The following is a 21735-nucleotide window of genomic DNA, read 5'->3' on the forward strand; positions in this document are numbered from 1 at the left end:
CTATCTTCTCCTCTATCCATCTTCTATCCGCCTCCCCCTCTCTCCCTATTTATTTCAGAACCCCCTTCCCCTCCCCCATTTCTGATGAAGGGTCTAGGCCCGAAACGTCAGCCTTCCTGCTCCTATGATGCTGCTTGGCCTGCTATGTTCATCCAGCTCTGCACCTTGTTGTCTCAAACCCTGGTCACATATCTGTAATGGCCCTTATCAAAGTCAACAAATTACATCCAATATAATTGTGACCATTGAGAAGGCAGTGATATCATGGTAATCTCAGGATTAGTAATCCATAACCTCACATTACTATTCTGGGAACATGGGTTTGAATCTCACCACGGAGTTGGTGAAAGTTGGATCAAATAAAGTCTGGAATTTAAAGGCAGCCAAATGATGACCATGTAACAGTGTCACTGTCATAGACTGGCATCTATCTGACAATATGAAAAATTGCTCAGGGATGTCCTAAACACAAAATGTAGGATAAACTGAGCTCTGTTAATTATTGCCAAATAGGATCATTAGCAAAGAGATGGAAGGGGTCATCAACAATGCCTTCAAGTGAGACTTGAAAGGATATAACCTGTTCACTGATGTAAATTAGAATTTTGCTCAGGTCACTCAGGCGTAGACGTCATTACAGTCTTGGGCCAAATACAGACAAAAGAGCTGAACTTGAAAGATGAGCAAGAGTGACTGCCCTTGATATCAAGTCTTGGGATTGACCAGTGTGGTATCAAGGAGCTCCGAGCAAACTGGAGTCAATGGGAATCAGAGGGAAAACTCTTTGCTGGTTGGAGTCATACCAAGTAAATAGAAAGATGGTTGTGCATGTTGGAGGTCAATCGTCTTAGCACCAGGTCACCATAACAGGGGCTCCTCAAGGTAGATTCCTCGGCCTAACCATCTTCAGTGCTTCATCATCCAGAGAGAAAAAAATAGCAGAAAACCACGAATACTTAGAAATAAATGTACTGATGTATTGGGGCTCCATTTTGAAGTATCTACGATATGAGTCAGTACCTGTTATTCACAAGTTTACCGGGAATAGCCTTCATTATTAAGTCAGAAGTGGGGATATTTGCTGATGATTGCATAGTGTTCAGCACCACTCAACATATTGTATCCATATGCAGCAAGACTTAGATAACATCTAGGTTTGGGTTGATATGTGCCAAATAACATTCATACCACATATGTGCCAAGCAATGACCATCTCCAAACAAAAGAATCCAACTATTGCCCTTTGACACTCAATGGCATTACCATCATGAATCCAGCATTATGAATATGCTGAGGATTACCATAACTAGAAAATGTACTGGACCAGCTGTGGCTACAAGAGCTGGTCAGGACCTGATAATTCTGTGGGGAGTAACTCACCCAAATATGACAAAAGAGCTCAACTCGTGAGGTAAAGTGAGAGTGACTGCCTTTGACATCAGATCATGGGATCACCTCAAAGCCTATTCACCATCTACTAGGCACAAGGCAAGATTGTGATGGAATGCTCTCCACTTGTGTGCAACACTCAAGAAGCTTGACATGATCCCACTTTGATAGGTCCCACAGCTAGCATTTACTTCATCACACAATGACATGAGTGTGTACCATCTACAATATCCACAGCAGTAATTTGCCAAGGTTCTTCTGCCAGTACCTTCCAAACTCATGCCCTAGGAAGACAAAGCTAATAGATACACGGGAACACCATCATCTTCAAGGTCCTCTTCAAGCTAAACATTATTCTGACTTGAGAAATATATTGTTATTCCCTCAGTGTCACTAGGTCAAAATCCTGGAACTTTCTTCCTAACAGTCCTAACATGCAATGGTTTAAGAAAGCAGCTCACCATTCCATTCTTCAGGGCAGTTAGGAATGGGCAATAAATTTTGGCCCAGGCAATGACACCCACATCCCGAGAATGAAGTTTTTAATAAATTACCCCTCATCATCCTTCTCAGCCTGTCTGGTTGACCACATCACCTTCTTCCAACTCCACTCTCCTGTTGTCCATCTGGGTTGGGACTCCTTCTTCCTAATTCCATGCCTACTTGTAATCAAAGAGGCTCCTCAAATGACTTCTCTTCCTGTCCCATCATTGTTATCTCTGGAATCTCCCAAGGATCAATCCTTTGCACCCTCCTATTTCTCAACTGTTTGCTGCCTGCCAGCAACATCATCTGAAGATTGTCAGGCTTTACATGTAAATTGACCGCACGGATCTCCATGTTACAGTCAACTCCCTCGGACAATCCATTCTCTCAGAATCTTAACACTGATTAATTGATATTCAGTGTTGGATGAAAATAAATTTATTCAAATTAAATGTTGGAAAGGTGTTGATCCCTCCAACAGATTCCATTTTCTAGTCACTGACATTATCCCTTGCCCTGATTAGCTGTTTGAGGTTGAACCAGAAACTGTTTGTTACCTTGGCTTCCTCTTCCAATAGTAAATATGCTCCTGCCTTGCTGGCTTATCTATTGCTGAAATCGTCACCTACGCCTTTGTTGCCTTTTATTCTAGTGCCCTGTTTGCCGACCTCAAAATCGTCTGACATATACCCTAACTTGCATACCTTAAGACACATGCAATCATCTTCCTTCTTCTCCCTGGCTCCTGATGAAGCAATGTCTCAATACTAAAATCCCGACAGTCTCTACAAATCTCTTCATGGCCTGTAGTCTGACTATCTCTGTTATCTCCTCTATCCTTGCAAACATCCAAGAACTTTGTACACCTCCAATTTTCACTTCTTGAATACTTAGAATTTTAATGGCTTCACCATTGCCAACCATGTTTTCAGTTGCCTAGGCATTAGGCATTGGAATTTTATCCCTAAAATACTCTGCCTCACCACCTCTTTCTTCCATTTAAGATGCTGCTTCAAACCAATCTCTTTAATCAATCAATAAATAAAAGGGAGGTGATGGCCTAGTGATATTATTGCTGGCTGTTAATCCAGACACCTGGATAAAGTTCTGAGGACCTTGATTCAAATCCCACCACGGCAGATGGTGGAATTTGAACTCAATAAATATCTGGAATTAACAATCTAATGATGACTGTGAATCAATTGTTGGGGAAAAACCCACCTGGTTCACTAATGTCCTTTAGGGAAGGAAACTGCCTGGTCTGGCCTATGTGTGACTCCAGACCCACAGCTGCCCGATGGGCAATAAATGCTGCCTAGGTAGCAATGCCCTCATCCTGTGAATGAATAAAGGAAAAAAAGTTCTCATTTGTGGTTGGTGTCAAATTTCATTTTACATGTTATGACACAGAAGTCAAACCAAATCAGCCTTTCTACCTCTGTATTTGCAATGCAGTAAAATTAAGCCAAAAAAGGACTCCAAATAGTCACTCCAATGGTTCCTAATCAGACTTTTGAATAACCACCCCAGATTTTGCAAATAATTAATTTCCAGGCAATGTTTTTGTATCTTAAACAAAAGATTTAACTATTTATTAAATACACAATAACGTTAGCAGAAAGAAAGTCAAACAGCATGGTCAGCTAATTAACGTTTGTGCTTTATACCCAAAACATTTGTTTTCAGCCTCCCATTCACAAAAGAAAAGACAGACAGACAAACACAGTTAAGGCATAAATAAAAGAAAATGTCAAAACTGGCAAGGTTACTTAAGTGGGTTTGACAATGCGTTGTCCCACAGCGATAATTGTGGACTCCTTTGTTGCTCTTATGAAAGGTTGATCAGGGTCACTTTCTCAGTTCCCACAGGCAAAGAAAGAAATACATCTAACTCAGCTTTCCTCTCTTTGAACTTCAGAAAGCTGGTGTCACATATTGGGCAGGGAGCTTTCAAATTTTCAAGCCGTATCAGCAGCAACCCAGAACCATCTCTCAGAAAACAGCATTCAATAAAGCTTTAATTCTGGTTCTGCCCTGATAGACTGATCACTCTCCCTGAGGGGTTGGTCACCATTCAGCAATTGTCATCTGCTTGAACATAAAGTCTGTTTCAGACTTGCTAGAACCAACTCCCAGGTACTGACCTCCTTAATAGCTGAACTTCTGCTATTGGTTTAAACACAATGCTCTTCCCAGGGGTTTCTGTGTCTGTTGGAACCTCTTTAATCATGAGTCAGCTTCAACTAGCCTCCAGGCCTGGCCTCACCAACAAACAAACCTTGTTTGGCCTGTCGTTTTCCTTTTACCTCAAGCTGTCCCAAAATCCGCAAAGCGTTTCCAGCTCACCATTCAAAATTGATGAAAGAATGAAAATAAAAATAATAAAAATCAGCGAGGGTTCGAAAATATAACATGCAATTTCTGACTGTACAAGGGCAAATGGAGTAAAATGCTCTGAAGCGTTCTTTGTGGATTTATAGAGTCATTGAAGGCAGGGAAGGGATGGATTGGAAGCTGGTGATTCTCGTAGGGCAAGGCAAAATGCATAAAAGTTCCAAACATTGTCTAAGCTTATTAATCTTGGTAAGATCATCAGATTTCTTCCTGTACTATATGTTGATCTTGGAGGTGATGCTGATCACATTGATATCCCACCTCTCCTCACACAAATCTCCAATTGATTATCCATGGTTATAGGTTTCCCATCGTGTTCTTGACTTGCTTCACCATGATTCCCATGGCTGTGTCACATAAGCTCACAACCTGGCTGGAATTCACCCTGGCCACTGGTACACTCCTTTCCCACTTCAAACACCAACTCTGTCGCTTTTCAGCTTTTATCGCAAAATAGCATGTTCCCTTTCAGCTGCAAGTTACAATGTCAAATTGTACATCTACAAGTTGCTGAACTGACAGTAAAGGTGTACATTCGAAATTGGGAACTCACAAATGAGGGCTAAAACTGAAACTCACAGATGTGATTAAGATCTCTCCTCATCAAGGGCTAACTCAGAGCATAAATGAATCCTACTGAATACTGCCAAGGGAAGCCAATTAATCAAATGACATAAATAGATTCAGTGAAGAACTGTTCCTTATAATACATAATCAGGAATTCAAAAGGAATTTTACACAAGGAGTGATTAGAATGTGGAACTTGCCTTTACAAAGAGTAGTTTAAAAGAATAATGTAGATACATTTAAGGGAGAATCTAGAAAAGTACATTATGGAAAAAAGAATAGAAAGATGTTTTGATGTGCTTCGATATAGAGGAGGAACTTGTATAGTAGTTGGGCCAAATGGCCTCTATGCTGTAAATTCAATGCAATATAGAATTCTATGTAAAAGATAGGACTGAAGTACATGATGAGAAGGTGGCATCAGGTTTGATGGGAATACGTAAGAATTTCAGTCGGGGATAAGTCTAGTGATGACATTGGAAAGCTGGTGACAGAGATGTCCCCATTCTATCACTTATCAATAAGTTAATCTTTCAAGAAGAAAAAAATTATGCTGGCCTAAATTCATGTTTTGTCCTCTCAAGGAATGGTGCTCATTAAACATTTAAAGTAATAAAATAACTCAAATAAAGTCTAAAAACTGCTTTATTCCTAGATGCAAATGATAAAAGCCCTGTAAAAGTCCTTGTGATTAAAATCATTTAAAATGGAATGTTTAATTGGACACAATATTTACTTTTGAACTTGTCTCTAAATGTTTTCTGTTTCTAGATTAAACAATGCTCCAGTGAGAGGCTATGAAAAGGATGTTGGAAACAAAACCACTCTAAGGATCTTTTATCCGGAATCAACAATTGAAGATCCCACCATTGAAAATAATCTTGATACACTGTTTGTGCTTGTACCATTTAAGGCAGCCGACATGAACTGGTTGAAGGCCATCGTGTACAATGAGACAAAAGTAGGTATCCTGGATTGGAACTGTAATGGTTCATAGCAGCTACATCCAGAACCGGAGCCATTTGGAATTATTGTGTGATGCTCCTGTGCTGAGTTCATGAAATGGTAAAGAGATGCAGCTAAACCTTTGTATGCAAAAGATCAATTATTCAGGGGCCTTGTTCTGAGTAAATGATGGAGTGAATTTACACCCACTATATATAAAACAAAAGTGTTCTGACTCAGTCACATTGGTACTGAAGGTAAGGTAACTCCCAGAAGAAACAGGCAGGGAAAATAAATGGGTTGGTGATCCCACATTTCACTGAAATATAGGAATGTGATTCACTGCAAATAAGGTGGTTAACTTTATCCACACACTTGAGCTACAGAGCATAAACGTAAGCAGCTATGTTATGATGAAATCAGATTGTGTGGGATTGCAACCTGATGGAAGACGGCTCTTACGAAGCTGTTGCCTCTGTGTATTGTTTATAGGCAATAAACGTTAACATTTTGCACTCACCTTGCATTCTGTTTTGGATGTTTTAAACCCATTGAAGTGCTTAATGATCTTAGAGGAATTAGAGGATACTATCAGAGGAAATGGTTGAGATATGTCGCTGAGCTGGATTTCAAAGAAAACTAGATGAGAACATTCATGAAAGGGAAAAGAAGGAGGTGCTGAAAGGCTGGAGATAAGGATCATGGAAAAAGAGAAGACTTGTCTGTGACATAAACTCCAGTTCAGATTGTTGGACTGTGTTATAATCTCTATGCATGAAATCAGGACAAAATCTTTTAAATCAAAGAGGAGCTCTGTCCCCGAAGTGCCTGACAGTGCTCGATCAATTGAAAATGTTCAAGGCTGAGATTAATTTATTTTTAGTGGTCAAAGTTTTTTTTTTATTCACTTGTGGGATGTGGAAATCATGGCTAGCCGGCATTTTGTTGCCTGTCCCAAGGTATCCTTGAGAAGGTGGTGGTGAGCTGCCTTCTTGAACTGCTGCAGCCCATGTGCTGTAGGTAGACCCACAATGCCATTAGGGAGGGAATTCTAGGATATTAACCCAGCAACAGTGAAGGAACAGCAATATATTTCCAAGTCAGGATGGTGAGTGGCTTGGAGGGGAGCTTGCAGATGGTGATATTCCCATCATAGAATCCCTACATAGAATCGCATGTATCCGCTACCTTTGTCCTTCTAGATGGAAGTACTTGTGGGTTTAGAAAATTCTGTCTAAGGAGCTTTGGTGAATTTCTGCAGTGCATCTTGTAGATAGTTCACGCTGCTGCTACTGATCATCGGCGGTGGAGAGAGTGGATGTTTATGGATGCGGTGCCAAACATACAGGCTGCTTTGTCCCTGGATGGTGTCAAACGTCTTGAGTGTCGTTGGAGCTACACCCATCCAGGCAAGTGGGGAGTATTCCAACACACTCCTGACTTGTGCCTTGTAAATGATTGACAGGCTTTGGGGTGTCAGGAGGTGAGTTACTCGTTGCAGTATTCCTAGCTTCTGACCTGCTGTTGTCACCACTGTATTTATGTGATGAGTCCAGTTGAGTTTCTTACCAATCATAACCCCAGGAATGTTAAGGGGCGATGATTAGATTGTCTCTTATTGGAGATGGTCATTGCCACGCATTTGTATTGCTTGCTACAAAGTCTCAAGAAAGAAATGAAACCAGGTGGATCACCTGGCATCAATCTAGGCACTGGAAAAGGCAACGGCAGAAACAGTCCTGTCCACTCTGCAAAGTCCTCCTTGCTAACATCTGGCGGCTAATGCCAACACTGGGAGAGCTGTCTCACAGACTAGTTAAACTGCAGCCTGACATAGTCATACTCACAGAATCATACCTTACAGACAATGGCCCAGATACCACCATCACCATCCCTGGATATGTCCTGTCCCACCAGAAGGACACCCATTTGATTGTTCACTCAGAAGAGGTCAGAATCATAGAAATCTTGGAGGCCAGTAGTTGGAGCAGAACAGCGGAGCAAGCCTGAGATAAAGACTTGCATTCATATTGTGACTTTCATGATTTAAAGTCTTGCAAGTGCACTTTACAGAGAAAGAGCACTTCTGAAGTATCTATGCTATAAGTGAAGAATAGTATCTGCCGCTTGGTACCGAGGCTTCACAAAACAGCTATCATTGTTTGTTTTAGTGATGTGGTTGAGGAGCATTACTAACTAGGATGGCAATGAGAACTCCCCAGATTTATTGAAAGTAGTGCTAATGGGATCCCTTATGTTCACCGAATAGGGAAGATGAGACCTCAGCTAAACATCTCATCTGAAAGTCAACACCTCTGACAATGCAGCACTCCATCAGGTAGAATTTCCCCAATCCTGAATGATGCAAGCTATGCTGAGAAAGTTAGGACAATTGTGTAAGATAACTAGTCAGGATCTTTTCAAAATCAAGAGCCAATTTTCCAATTAAGTGCTTAACGGTGAGATGAGATTTGCACAAGCAAGTGGCACAAGTGTATTTGCATGTATTAGTGTGTATTAGCATCTCATTACAACCTAATTTTCCTTCATTTACGTGCAGTTTCCCATTCTCCTATTGGTCGGTTAGAAACTAAAAGGCAACAATTCCTAATGTGACAGTCGGAGCGGGTATCTGGTGATTTCAGCTTGTCACCAGCCCCTCTGGGCCTCCTTCTTGGGCACCTGGCACTAACAGCTCAGGTAGCACTCCGTGGACAGTGACCACATGCAGCCTCCATCCATGGACATTGGCATAAAAACTACTGTATCTGGCATTTGACGTAATATATCTGGTGCTGGGAGTATAACGTGGGGAGGTGAAGATTTACATACATGCTTTAGGTGGGAACATGGGGAAGTTCAAAGCTGAAGGGGCTCAAGGGAAGGAATACCAAGGAGGGTATGTGTCCATTTTGGGGGATTAACAAGGATAAGAGGTTGAGTTTCAGACTCTCAGTTGTGGGGAGCAATTGTTGCTGCCTTCCCTTGTGCGGTAAATAGCAAGAGCCCAACAGAGATATAAATGGGTACGAGCACACCCAGAGTGGGTGGGGTAAGTATTTTGTTTTGTGAGGGAGGGGGCTTCACTTTTGAGCAAAGGACAACAGCATTGCACAGGCACCCACACAGCCCAGGTGAGGGACTGGGAACACCATGTGCTGTATTTGATTCTTTGGTATTATCCCACTGTGAGATAAGCTTGGCCTGTAGCTCTCTTGATCACATCATGCAGCATCAGGAATCAATGACTCTAATGGCTATGAGGTACAATCATTGCATTATGGCCTGGAAAGATTCACTCTCATTGTCAAACTAATGAGCATCTTTTAAGCTCCCATAGCCTGTTCATGGTGCAGAAGCTACCCACTTCATACCTTGGGCAATCAAACATCATGTAGCACTAAGGATGGCAAGACTCTGTACCTTCAATGTTGCAGCTGTGGATAGAAAGACATCCACTCACACAGCTAGTGGTGGCAGGTGAACATATGTGAGAGCATATTTGCAAAGCAATTTCAGCTGTAGCAGGTATGTGCTCTTTCTCTCCCTCTCACTGTGTCTCAGTGCAATCCTGAGATCCACAAGTGGGGTAGAAGCTGCCTCCTCTACAGTATCACCCACTGGGCCTGGCATTTTGGTTGGGCATTCCTGAGGGTGTCTGTATCTAGAAGGCAATAGAAGAGATGGAGTGAGTGGCATAGCAGAGAATAGAATGTGGCACATACCCAGGTGGAGAGAGGAAGGTCATTGACCTTGAACAGGTAAAAAATTATTAGTTATTCAGGGACACTGGTATTGACTTTGATGGAAGTCAGATGCTGGTCACCATGCACTTGCCATGGTCTCCATGCACACTAATATAAGGACGAATGCACAGTGTATCCCTGTTTATAGACAGATGGACACTTCTCTCCACATGTGCTGGAAAGAATGACGACATTGGAGAAATGGATCATGAAAAGCTAAAGTTGCACTCCCGCTTTCAGTTGCAATCAGATATTTGGATAGGAGGTAATGCTGGAGTGGGTCTGCCCATGTATCCAGATTTTAGTGTTTCTCTTTGATATCTTTCCCTGAATGCAAAATATATTTCTCACTAGATTACAACAGGATTCTGGAAAAGGCCAGCCTTCATAAAGAATTTGGATCCTGCCAAGGTTCGGATACTCAATCCCTATTTTATGTATCAAGCTGCAACAAAGTTACTGGGTCAACCCAACATGATTAAATGGGTAAGGGTAACTTACTGTTCTACTCCATAAAGGCTGTTGTGATATTTCTTATGGAAGACTGTACCAGCAGATCTCAAAAATGGAAAGTTTATTAGAATGTAGATTTTTTACACGAATTTCAATAATAAAGTTGGAATTATGTATCGTAGATTCAGACAGCACAGAAAAGGCCCTTCTGCCTATTAAGTCTGCGCTGACACCACCACTACTAAATGTGCGCTAATCCTAATTTCCTGCACTTGCCCTGTATCCTTGAATATTATGACATTTGCAGTACTCATCCAATATTTTTTAAAGGTTGTAAGATATCCAACCTCCGCTATCTTTCCAGGTGGTGCATTCCAGGTTTCTACCACCCGCTGACTTAAAAAACATTTTTTCCCAAATCTCCTCTGAAACCCTCAAAGTATGTCATCTTGTGATTGACACCTCAGCGAAGGGAAACAGTTGCCCTCTATTCACCCTGTCCATACCTCTCATAATCTTTGATCATGTCCCTCCTCAGTCTTCTCTGCTCTGAAGGAAACAATCCAAACCTATCTAGTCTCTCCTTATAGTTCATTTTCTCCATCCCAGGCAAAACTTGGTGAAGCTCCTCTGTAGCCTGTCTAGTGTTGTCACATCCTTCCTTTAGTGAGGTGACCAGTACTGCACACAGTACTTCAGATGTGGCCTGACCAACACTCTAATCAATTCCAACATTGCTCTTACACTCTGTGCCATGACTGATGAAGGCAGGTGTCGCACATGCCTTCTAACTATCCAATTCACGTGCTGTGCCAACTTCAGGAATCTGTGAATAATTATGCCAAGATTCCTCTGTTCCTCTAAGCTACCCAGTGTCCTGCCATTCATTAAGTACTGTCTCATCTTGTTTCTTCTTCCAAAGTGCATCACCTCACAGTTATCAGGGTTGAATACCATCAGCCACTGGTCTGCCCATCTGACCAACCCATCTATATCTTCCATCTTCTTTGCTATACCACTCTACCAATTTTTGAGTCGTCTGCAAATTTTCTTACATTCCCCCACATTTTCATCTCTATCATTCATGTATAAAACAAACAATAAGGATCCCAGTACTGTTCCTTGTGGTACATCACTGCACACCAGCCTCCCATCACTCAAACAACCTTCTGCCACTATCCTTTGTGTCCTATTACTAAGCCATCTGAACCATCTCACCAAATTTCCCGGAGTTCCCTGTGCTTTAACCTTTTCAATCAGTCTCCCATGTGGGATCTTAGCAAAAGCTTTGCTAAAATTCATATAAATGACATCAACCGAACTTCCCTCATCTACACAATTGATCACATCTTCGAAAAATTTTAACAAATTTGTTAAGCATAACCTCCCTCTGACAAAGCCATGTTGACTTTTCCTAATTAACCTATGCCTTTCCAAGTGGATATTAATTCTCTTCTTAAGAATTTTCCCCTAACAATTTCCTTAACACAGACGTGAGACTCATTTGTTTGTAATTTCCTTGCTTCACCTTTACCACCCCTCCAATCCTCTGGCACTTCTCTGGCCAGAGAGGAATTAAAAAATTGTGCCAGATCAGTTTTAACAAAAACTTCTTAAGGTATATTGGAGAAACATGTTTGGAGCAGTAATTAAAATTTGAGGAGAAGCATCTTTACTCACAGAGTAGTGTGAATTTGGAACCTGCAATTACAGGGCTTAATTGAGGTTGATAGAATATTGCCCTTAATTTGAATTTGAGGATTTTCTCCATTTGGTCATAGAAACAAAAAAAAAGGGCGTGTATATATTTCAGGCCATCCATTAGCTCAGCATGATCCAAAACACTTATCATCTCCGAAGTGCTCACAGCTGGAATGTAGCAGGAGAGGTCAGAAAGTATATCACCACAAGGAAGAGCCTATAAAAGAACATAAATAGGTTAAGTACGTTGGCAAAAGTTGGCAAAGTGAGTGTAATATGCAAAAATGTTAAACTGTCCATTTTGTCAGGGAAAATAGAAAAACAAGATGCTATTTAACAAGGGAGAGATTGCAGAACTGGGTGATGCAAAAGGATGTGGGTGCCCTAGTGTATTAATCACAAAAGGTTAGTATCCAGATTCAACAAGTGGTTAGGAAGGCAAATGGGATATTGGATTTTATTACAAGAAGAATCATCACCATCATCATCATCATCATCGTCGTCATCATCATCATCATCACCATCATCATCATCTTTGTCACCACCATCATCATCGTGGTCATCATTGTCATCATCATCATCATCATCATCACCATCATCTTTGTCACCACCATCATCATCTTGTCATCAGAATAAACTAGTTCCCAGAAAAAGGCAATTCCAATTTCATAGCCTCACTGTGAGGTGAAAGACAGTGCTTCCTCTGTGTTGCTGAGCAGTGTCAGCCAAAATTATGTTCTAAAGCTTTGACTAAGACTTGTGTTCTGCTCATGTGAGCATGTAACTAATGTGGATATGTGTTATTAAATATGGAAGCATTGCACAAATGAGTAGTTTGGCAAGAAGGTATTAATATAAGACAAGCAACAGATTATACACTTTTCTTAACATTCAGAATGTTTTAAAGCATTTCCTAGGGGCTAACAACAAAGAAAGAAAAGTAACAAAGTGACAAGATGCTTTACTTCAAGTTCATTCTTGCGATAGGTCATTGCTTCACCATTAACACTTATGGTCCCTGCTTTATTAATCTGAGAAGGTGGGGGTAAGTCTTCCTCTTGAACTACGGCAATCCAAGTGGTTAATCTGCTCCCATTGTGTAGGTGGGGAGGATGCTCCAGGATTTTAACCCAGTGTTGGTGAAGGAATGGCAGTTATTTGTCCAAATCAGGGTGATGTGTGACTTGAACAGAAACTGGGAGGTGGGGTCCCTATACAGGTGTGATCCTTGTCCTGAGTGAAGGTGTGAAAGTTTGAAGATCCAAGTAGAAGGGAAGCTGTCATGTAGGTTATAACAAGACAGAGGTCAAGACATTTAAGGCTGCTGAGAATGATATGATGAAGAGAGGACAATATAAAATTATAAAAAAAATTATTAAATCAGAGAGCCAAAGGATGTGACAGCATTGAGGTATGCATGCAACTAACGTTTGGCAATACCACTGAGAGTCTCACTATTTCCTTTGATCACAAGAAAGATGCCACAATTCATCCTTAAGTATACCCATCTAGAATGTGTCTAAAAACTCCAATTGATTGTTAAAAGATTCCAGGTTTTCTTGCCCCAATCTCTAAAAGAGTGTTTTGGTTTGATTCCCTTTATAATGAACAACTTCCTGATAACATTTAACTTTACCTTTTTACTGTTTGAATATTTGAACCATGGACTAGCCCCTACAATTAATTACAACAGTATATTCTGGAGTTACCTTTCCTATATTGCTCATGATCTTATAAATCTCTAGAATTAACCTCATAGCTTCCTTCCTTCATGGACAAAGAGGCCAAGTTTCTCCATTCTTTGTTCATATCTTGGACTTTTCACACAAAGCTCTTTTCTGCACTGCACTCAATGCTTCAGTGTATTCCATGTATTTTGATGATCAAAGTTGGACTCAACAGAATTATTTCTTACTTATTTTGACTGTCATTGTTTTTTCTTGTCTGTTGTAGTTCAACTTTCTGTTGGTTACATTGATTGCTGTTCTAGCACTGGCTCTTCTAGCACTGGCTGGGCATTCTGAGCTCCTGGTTTACTAAGGTACCTGGGTTTCTGTCAACTTTAACCATTGATATTTCACCATCTGTCCTGGAGTTTGTGTGTTGTCAATTTTGCCTTTAAATGTGAATGACTTTACATTTGTCCACATTCAATTTCATTTCATTCCAAAGAATCTCTTATTATCTCCTCTTACTGATTTTAAAATGCCTGAATTTCTCTTTCATATCGTGCAATTATTGTCTTGGAGGTATTTTTATTGAGGTAGGAGCAGAAAGGAAAAGACCAGGTCCTTTGCTGAGCTCAGATTGTTCAACATTAAAGAAGGTAAGGTCAGAGGTTAAGGTCAGAGGTTATATACGGCAAGAAATGGGATTAGATGAAGGGGTAGAGATGGAGGAAAGAATTAAGATCAGTTAGTTTGTGGGGAGCCTAATACAGAACAATATTTAGTTAAATTGCCATTGAAACAGAAAAGTGGGTTATATTTATTGCAAAGAAAAAGGCCATTCAGCCCATTTTGTCTGTGCCATAAATCATTGAGGAAGCACCTAGATTTGAAATGAGCTCAAGCATTCAATTCTCACCGTCACCAGTTATAAAACTTGTTGCAAAGTTGGATAGAGTACTCATGGATTGGGAGGCTGGGGTGTTGGGGGGAAGCATTGCGTGGTCCCTTTAAAAGATCATGTGCTTTTTCTCTGCTTAGAGATTTAAAATGGATGTCTGTGAGCAGCAGCTTGAAAGTTTGCAAGTACAAAGAAAAGCACCTGAATTGGAAGATTTGTTTCAAAAGGCTGTACAGTTAACAGGCCAAGCAGTAGTTTTTACCAAGAAAACAAGTTTTGAACTTAACCAATCAATTTGAACCAGGCACTTGGATACCAATTTACAAATTTAAATGTGATGGTTTTAACAACAAAGGACAAATCCTATTGTAAGAAATATTGATATGTCATCAAGGGTATAGAAAGAAGGGAGGCAGTTGGATAAAGCTACAGAACTAACTGCCATCTGCCAGACCTAGCAGTCCTCAGCTCTCAAGAGAAAATTGCTGGTTCTCATAGCCTCCTCTGTGTCTTAGAGAAGGCACCATCTAAATAACAATGTTACCAATGGCAAAACTAGTTAACATTCCTGACAGAAGAATTGACAGAGAAGGCATGGAACATTCCAGAAAACATGTAACTTGGCTGTAATTTCAAGAGACTAATTTTTTTTTATATGTAAGTGGGTCTTGTATTTGTTGGAACAGCATACCATTAGAATCTTGCTTTATTTGGGAACAGTTAGTAGTAAAATAAGATTAATTTGGTGCATCTCTTTGCCTGTTTTGGTTTTAGTTCTCAGAGGGGATCAACCTCCACTTTATAACAAACTTAATGCATTAGATCTGGTCATTTGTGGCTAGCACCAGAATAAATATGCATTAGCTTTATTCCCCCTATATTGACATTGCCTTAAAGTCTTTATTTTCTGCTGTTTCTTCCCCAAAACCTCAAAACCATGAACTCTTTGCATGATCAAACCCTTGTCCTCATTCAGACCAGAAGCTTACAATCCCGCTCCCTTAGTCATGCCGTATGTTTTTGAAATGTGTGCCTTCCCAATGCCCTGTCATATGGACCGTTGCTCTATATTTGTGGTTCTTCATTTCAATTATCTCATTTTCATTTCTACATGACTGCTCAGTTGGCATTCTGTATCTCTGGGACTTATTTTATCAGGTGAAATTACCCTCTTCCTATTTGGTCTATTTTGTTCTGTCTCTCCATCACTCTTTCTCATGTTCTGTTCTTACTCTGTTAATGATTGGTTATAAATTTCAACATAACTTTCTTTCTGCATCCACAGAGAGGAAATCGTCCAACCACTGGGTTTTTAGCCGTCACGTTGGGTCTGAACTATTGTGATGAAGTTGATGTTGCTGGATTTGGTTATCCATTGAATCAAAAAGACGGGAGGATTCATTACTTTGATCGGCTGAGCATGAAACAGATGGCAGTAAGTATCTGATGGAAGCAATCCCCTGATTCTATGTTCCATCTTAAGTTTCTCAGTCCATGTTAATGTGGCTGGTGCATATATGCATTACTGTCAAAAGTTCCATTGTCATTCGACATCATGCTCATCACTCTTGCTCCACTCCAAACATTTTGTTATGCCCGTCGTCAAACTATGTCAAGTCCAAACCAATCTCTCTGCTGCCCTCCACTTTACCCTCTAGAAGAGATTTAGCTCTGATCAAATGTCAGAAAAAAACAGGAAAATACACATGCAGAACAAAGTCTTTTGTCAGGAATGGTTATGGGCTGGAGGAAGCTGCAGAATCAGGGAAGGGAGTCTAATGGAGGAATTTAAACATGAAGGTAAATGTTAAATTTGTTGCATTGGGACATCAGGACCTGAATTGGATCAGGGAGCTCAGAATTGTTGGGTGAGTGAGATTGGGAATAGGAAAGGATTTGGGCAACAGAGAGTTGGATGAGCTAATAAAGAGAGTGAATGAAGAGCATCATAGAATGGTCCAACAGAAACAGAATCCTATTGTGTCTGTAGTTTTCCTCAATCACTATCTCAGCAAGCCCTGTAGTTTCCTATACTTAAAGAGGATGGTGACAACACCCTTGATTATGAGCAGCGCCTCGTACAGCATGGTGAACTGGCAGGGTCACAGCATGGTCAGCAGTGATGAAGATTTGATTTGATTGCACCTATAGCACATAATGAGCAAGAATATGAGATCTTCAGAATCAGCTCGAAGCCACATGCTCACTCTGCACAGTCAGCAGCAGGGAAGAGCTGAAGATCTAAGAACCCTACAGGAGAAACCTTCATGGCAGTCCTCAATGAGGAAGTGTAATCCAGAGCATCGTAAAAGTATTTCAGACCTTTTTAGGGACTGGCTGCAACAACAGAGGTAAAGACTTGCTAGAGAAGGAGAATAACTAACTCCAAAGCATCACAAGGAAGTGGTCCATAGGAATCAAAGTTCAGCATTGAGTGAACAGGCATCAGAGGCTCCAAGAGTAAACTTAAAATTCCCAGGGGGTTAGGGGAAACTTTAAATGGAGCTGTAATCCAGGTTGGGCAAGTAAGAACTTAAAAAAATATATGCTGGCACAGTGGCTCAGTAGTTAGCACTGTTGCCTCGCAATGCCATGGACCAAGTTCAATTCTAGCCTTGCGTGATGGTATGGAGTTTGCACATTTTCCCTGTCTCTGTGTGGGTTTCCACCAGATGCTTTGGTTTCCTCCCACAGTCCAAAGATATACAGGTTAGGTGGATTAGCCATGGAAAATGTAGGATTACAGGGATGGGGTCAGGGGTGGGTCTGGGTGGGATGCTCTTCAGAGGGTCAATGCAGACCCGATGAGCCAAATGCATACTTCCACACTGTAGGGATTCTATGATACTGCTCAGATCAAGCATCGCCAACATACAAAGTGGGCACCATGAAGCACAACTATAGAAATGGCAGTAAAGGGTCATGAAAGAAATATTAATCCAAGGTCACAGACCAGGGATATCATGAAGCCAGTGATTAATGCAATAGTGATCAGCAGATTAAAAACCCAAGTTGACCTTACTTAATGGGGACAGAAAAATTAGGAAACTTTATTCAGACAGTGGAAGTGGCAAGTGATCCTTCATAAGGTGCATGATAAAAGCAGGAATCATTTATTTAAACCACAACATGTGGGAATCATTCAGAAAACAACCATGAGAAAAGCAGGAATCATTTACTAAAGCCATGTACAGTGAGATTCATGCAGTAAAGCTATCAAAAAGATGGGACTCCTCCATTCTAACTGCAAAGTATGGGAAATCCTGCCAGAATAGTAGCAAAGAGCAACAGAACTACCATTACTGTTAAATAAAGCCTCTTTCATAAGTCAAATGTTTAATCAGAGAAGGAAGACATGGTAGTGGAAATAACATTGTTAGGAAGACTTAATTTCAGAGATGGGCCAACAAAACACAGAATTGGACATGTTGGAGAAAGCAATTTTTGATATACAAAACAGTTTCCAAATTGGATACCAAATCAGAAGCTAAACAGGTAAATACACTTTTATACACAATTGGAAATGTAGCTGATAGTTTTGCAGCTTACTAAGCAGTCACAAAATCACCAGATACTTTTTGAAGAGGTATTGAAAGCCCTTGATAATTACTTCAATCTCATAACAAATAAAATTCTTGAAAGAACAAGATTTAATAGAAGAGTTCAGCATTCAGAAAATTCCATGAATTATTTTGTAAATGATCACTACAGATTTGTGGGAATAAGAGATGGTTTCATTTCAGAGGTAGCAGTGCGGCTTTGAGAAGAAGCAACTGCTGAAGATAGACATGTTTTTCATTCATTCCTAGGATATCAACATTGCTATCTGGGTGCACAGTGACTGCAATGTGTACGATATTTTAAAAATGCACTGCAGTAACTTTCCAAAGTTATTTGACAGCAGCTTCAAAACCCATGACCACAACCACCTGGATGGACAAGGGCAGGAGGTACATGACAACACACCAGCTGTGAGTTTGCCTCCAAGCCACGCACCATCCTGACCTGAAACTGTTGCACTGTTCCTTTCGCTTTCACTGTGTCAAATTCCTGGAGCTCACTCCCTAACAGCACGATGGGTGTACCTACACTACATGGACGTGTAAGAATGTAGCTCAGCATCTCCTTGTCAATGGCAGTTAACAATGGACAATTAGTACTAGCCTTGCCAACGATCCTCACATTCAAGAATAAATAAACACCAGTTAGTGAAGCTCTGACAGTCATCACTGTAAAAGAAAATAGTGATTCCTTACTCAGTCTAATTTCCTGTGTTTTTGGCTCCTCCTCCAATCTTTCAAAGTCAGTTCAGATTTTTTCTTGGCTTCTTTAATGTGCTCGGCCTGATTTTTACAAACGATGTAATGATACTGATTTTTGCAAAGTGAACATTTGAACTACATTGTTCTTTATATTGTATGGTGCATCACCAATGATATAATAAAATCTTTTTATTGCAGGAGATCTATTTTGGGATAAGGCAGGAAAGTGAACTTGGATTGTCAGATTAGCCATAATCTCCTTTATGTGTCTATTTGTTACATCAACATTTACTTGCAAATTTACAGTGTTTCTCTTGTCAGTCTAGTGACATTACAAGCAAATTGAGGTCTCAATCTGGTTTACAGGGATAGGCAGAAACCTAGGCAAACTGTGTACAGGATGCTCATTTCTACTCACTGAGAGAATCTTATAGCGCTGAGTGAGGCCCAAACTCTCCATGCCACTTCTGTGGAAGAATGACCAAATTGGACACACTCTGTATAATCCTTCAGCTTTTCCATTTCCATTATCTATTCAGTTTGTTTTGATGTATCAAATCATTCCCTTTTGAATTTATTTCCACATTTTTCTCAGTGAGTGCAGTCCCAACTATAATCATTAGATTTGGAAAGAAAATTCCCCTTGCTCACCTTTTGAATGTTTGTCCATTAAAGTCTTGTGTCCTCTGGTTACTGACCCACCCTCTCGTGGAAAAGGTGTCTCCTCCTTGACAACTGATATACCTAAACTTTTGAATAGCTCTTTCCATTATGGCCTCAACATGCTCAAGTTCAAATCTGACTTCCCCACTCTTCCCACAAGATTATCTCAATCCTGGTATCTTTCTCAGAAATCTCCTTGACCTCCAAAAATGTGGTACTCAAAATTTCTCACAATATTCTGGGCGAACCTAAACAGTGATTTATAAAATTTTAAAATTTTACTCAAGACTATAAGGAGCAAAGGCAGGTCATTTGTCCCATTGAGTCTGCACCACTATTCAATAAGATTATGGCTGATCTGACAATCCTCAGAGATAGTAGGAACTGCAGATGCTGGAGAATCTGAGATAACAAAGTGTAAAGCTGGATGAACACAGCAGGCCAAGCAGCATCAGAGGAGCAGGAAAGCTGACGTTTCGAGCTTAGACCCTTCTTCAGACTCTTTTTCGAAAACGTCAGCTTTCCTGCTCCTCTGATGCTGCTTGGCCTGCTGTGTTCATCCAGCTCTACACCTTGTTATCTCTGACAATCCTCAGGTTCACTTTCCTGTCTTATCCCAAATTACTGAATGATTAAAAATCTATCCGTCTCAACCTTAAGTATACTGAATGTTCCAGCCTTGACAGCGCTCTGCAGGAGTCAGTTCCTTAGATTCACTACCCTCCGAGAGGAGAAATTTCTTATCATGTCGATCTCAAATGGTTGATCCCTTACTCTGTTATTATATGCTCTCATCCTCGACTCATAAGGGAAAAAAAAACCTCTCTGCATCTACCCTGTCCAGAAAAGAAAATTCCTACGAACCTGGAATCAAACAAGTGAAACTTTTCTGAACTGACTCCAGTGTCAGTATCTTTCGTTAGCGAAGGGACTAAGACACTGGGTGGCTCAGGGGCTCAGTGGCTAGCACTGCTGCCTCGCAGTACTGGGGCCCTGGTTCAAGTCTAGCCCTGGCTGACTGTATGTGTAGAGTCTGCACATTCTCCCTGTGTTTGCGTGGGTTAGTTCTGGTTTCCTCCCATAGTCCAAAGATGTGCAGGTTGGGTGAATTGATGATGGGGAATGGGTCTGGGTGGGATGCTTTCTGGAGAGCTAGTGCAAAATGAATGGCCTCTTTCTGCATTCTATGAATCTATGAAAAGTTGTTCACAGTATTCCATCTATGGTCCAACTTGTGCCTAGTAGAATTTTAGCACAAGATGCCTATTTTTATATGCTGTTCCTTTTGTATTCAGGGGCAACAATTCATTTGTTTTTCTTTATTGTCTGTTAAACTTGGGTGCTAGCTTTTTGTCATTTATGTTCAAGGATTCACAAATCTTTCTGTGCTGCAACTTTCTACAGTCTTCTTTCTATTTAAATAATATTCAGCTCCTTTTCACTTCCTGCCAAAGTGCGTACGTTCACATTTTCCCAAAATCTGCTCCAACTACCTAGATTTTGCCCGCTGAATTGCCCACCTCTCCATGCCCCTTTGTGTACTCTATGTGAGACTCTCACTTTTGCCTTCTGAACATATTTTGTATCATCACAAACTTGGCTACAGCACATTCACATCCCTCATCCAAGTCATAAATATATATGGTAAATAATTGTGACTTTATCCCTGTGGTACTCCATTAATTACAGATTGCTATCTTGGAATTAATCTCCTTATCCCAACTTTCTGTCTTCTACAAGTTAATCAATTTTGTATCCGTGCTAATATATAAAATCCAACACGATGGGATCTTACCTTACTCTGTAGCCTAATGAATTTTAGAAATCTAAATGTGTTATATCCACTGGTATTATATCCTTTGATCTATCCAAAGAGCCTCCTCAAAAAATTTAATAATTTTGTCAGGGATGATGGAAGGAAGTTCAGGTTAAGATGACAATCAAATCAGCCACAATCTTATCACTAACAGAAGGCTCAAGGGCGTTAGAATGGCCCACTCCGGCTTCTAATTACTATGTTCCCATGTTTGTATATTTGCAACTAATCCCATATACTTTGCCTGTGTGTCTAATTTAATCCATGTGCATCCTGTTTCTTTTCAGAAGTCTGTGCACAATGTCACCCATGAACACCTGTTTTTGAAAAAGCTGAAGAATGCTGGAGTGATCAAATACCTCACTTAGCCATCACAACGACTTTTACATTATTGAGATTGTTTGCTTCCAAATTATCTGTCAGTAATGTACTTTTCTCTGTGTCCTATCCTCATACATACTATGAATCCCTCCACTCTGTGACCATTTTCCTCCCTGCTAAGCCACAATGTTAGTTTCTGCATTGACCTGGTGAAATAAGTCTGGATTACGTGCAACGTTCTCCACCTGCAGTGAACTGATGAAATGCCATTGGAAGGAGGCATTGTGCTATTTCATCCTTGTGTGATTGAAGTGGCTGTGTTATCATGACGGGACTATGGGCCTATTATCACCACAGGCATCAGGACCCCAACTTCAGGGTGAAAATCGGGTTCATAAATCCAGGCCACACACCAATATCTCCA

General features: G+C 40.6%; 1 protein-coding gene across 1 annotated transcript in view; it reads left to right on the forward strand.

Annotated features, from left to right (window-relative positions):
• Positions 1 to 21711, forward strand: part of LOC125486706 (CMP-N-acetylneuraminate-beta-galactosamide-alpha-2,3-sialyltransferase 4-like) — a 159587-nt gene extending 137876 nt beyond the window's left edge. Inside the window, exons 11-14 of the mRNA XM_048615379.1 lie at positions 5608 to 5797; positions 9882 to 10013; positions 15535 to 15684; positions 21278 to 21711. Of these exons, the coding sequence (XP_048471336.1) occupies positions 5608 to 5797; positions 9882 to 10013; positions 15535 to 15684; positions 21278 to 21358 (553 nt within the window). The 3' untranslated portion in view covers positions 21359 to 21711. The remainder of the gene's footprint in view (positions 1 to 5607; positions 5798 to 9881; positions 10014 to 15534; positions 15685 to 21277) is intronic.
• Positions 21712 to 21735: the final 24 nt, after the last annotated feature.

The sequence above is a fragment of the Rhincodon typus genome, chromosome 32, assembly GCF_021869965.1.
Source record: "Rhincodon typus isolate 14 chromosome 32, sRhiTyp1.1, whole genome shotgun sequence".
NCBI lineage: Eukaryota > Metazoa > Chordata > Chondrichthyes > Orectolobiformes > Rhincodontidae > Rhincodon > Rhincodon typus.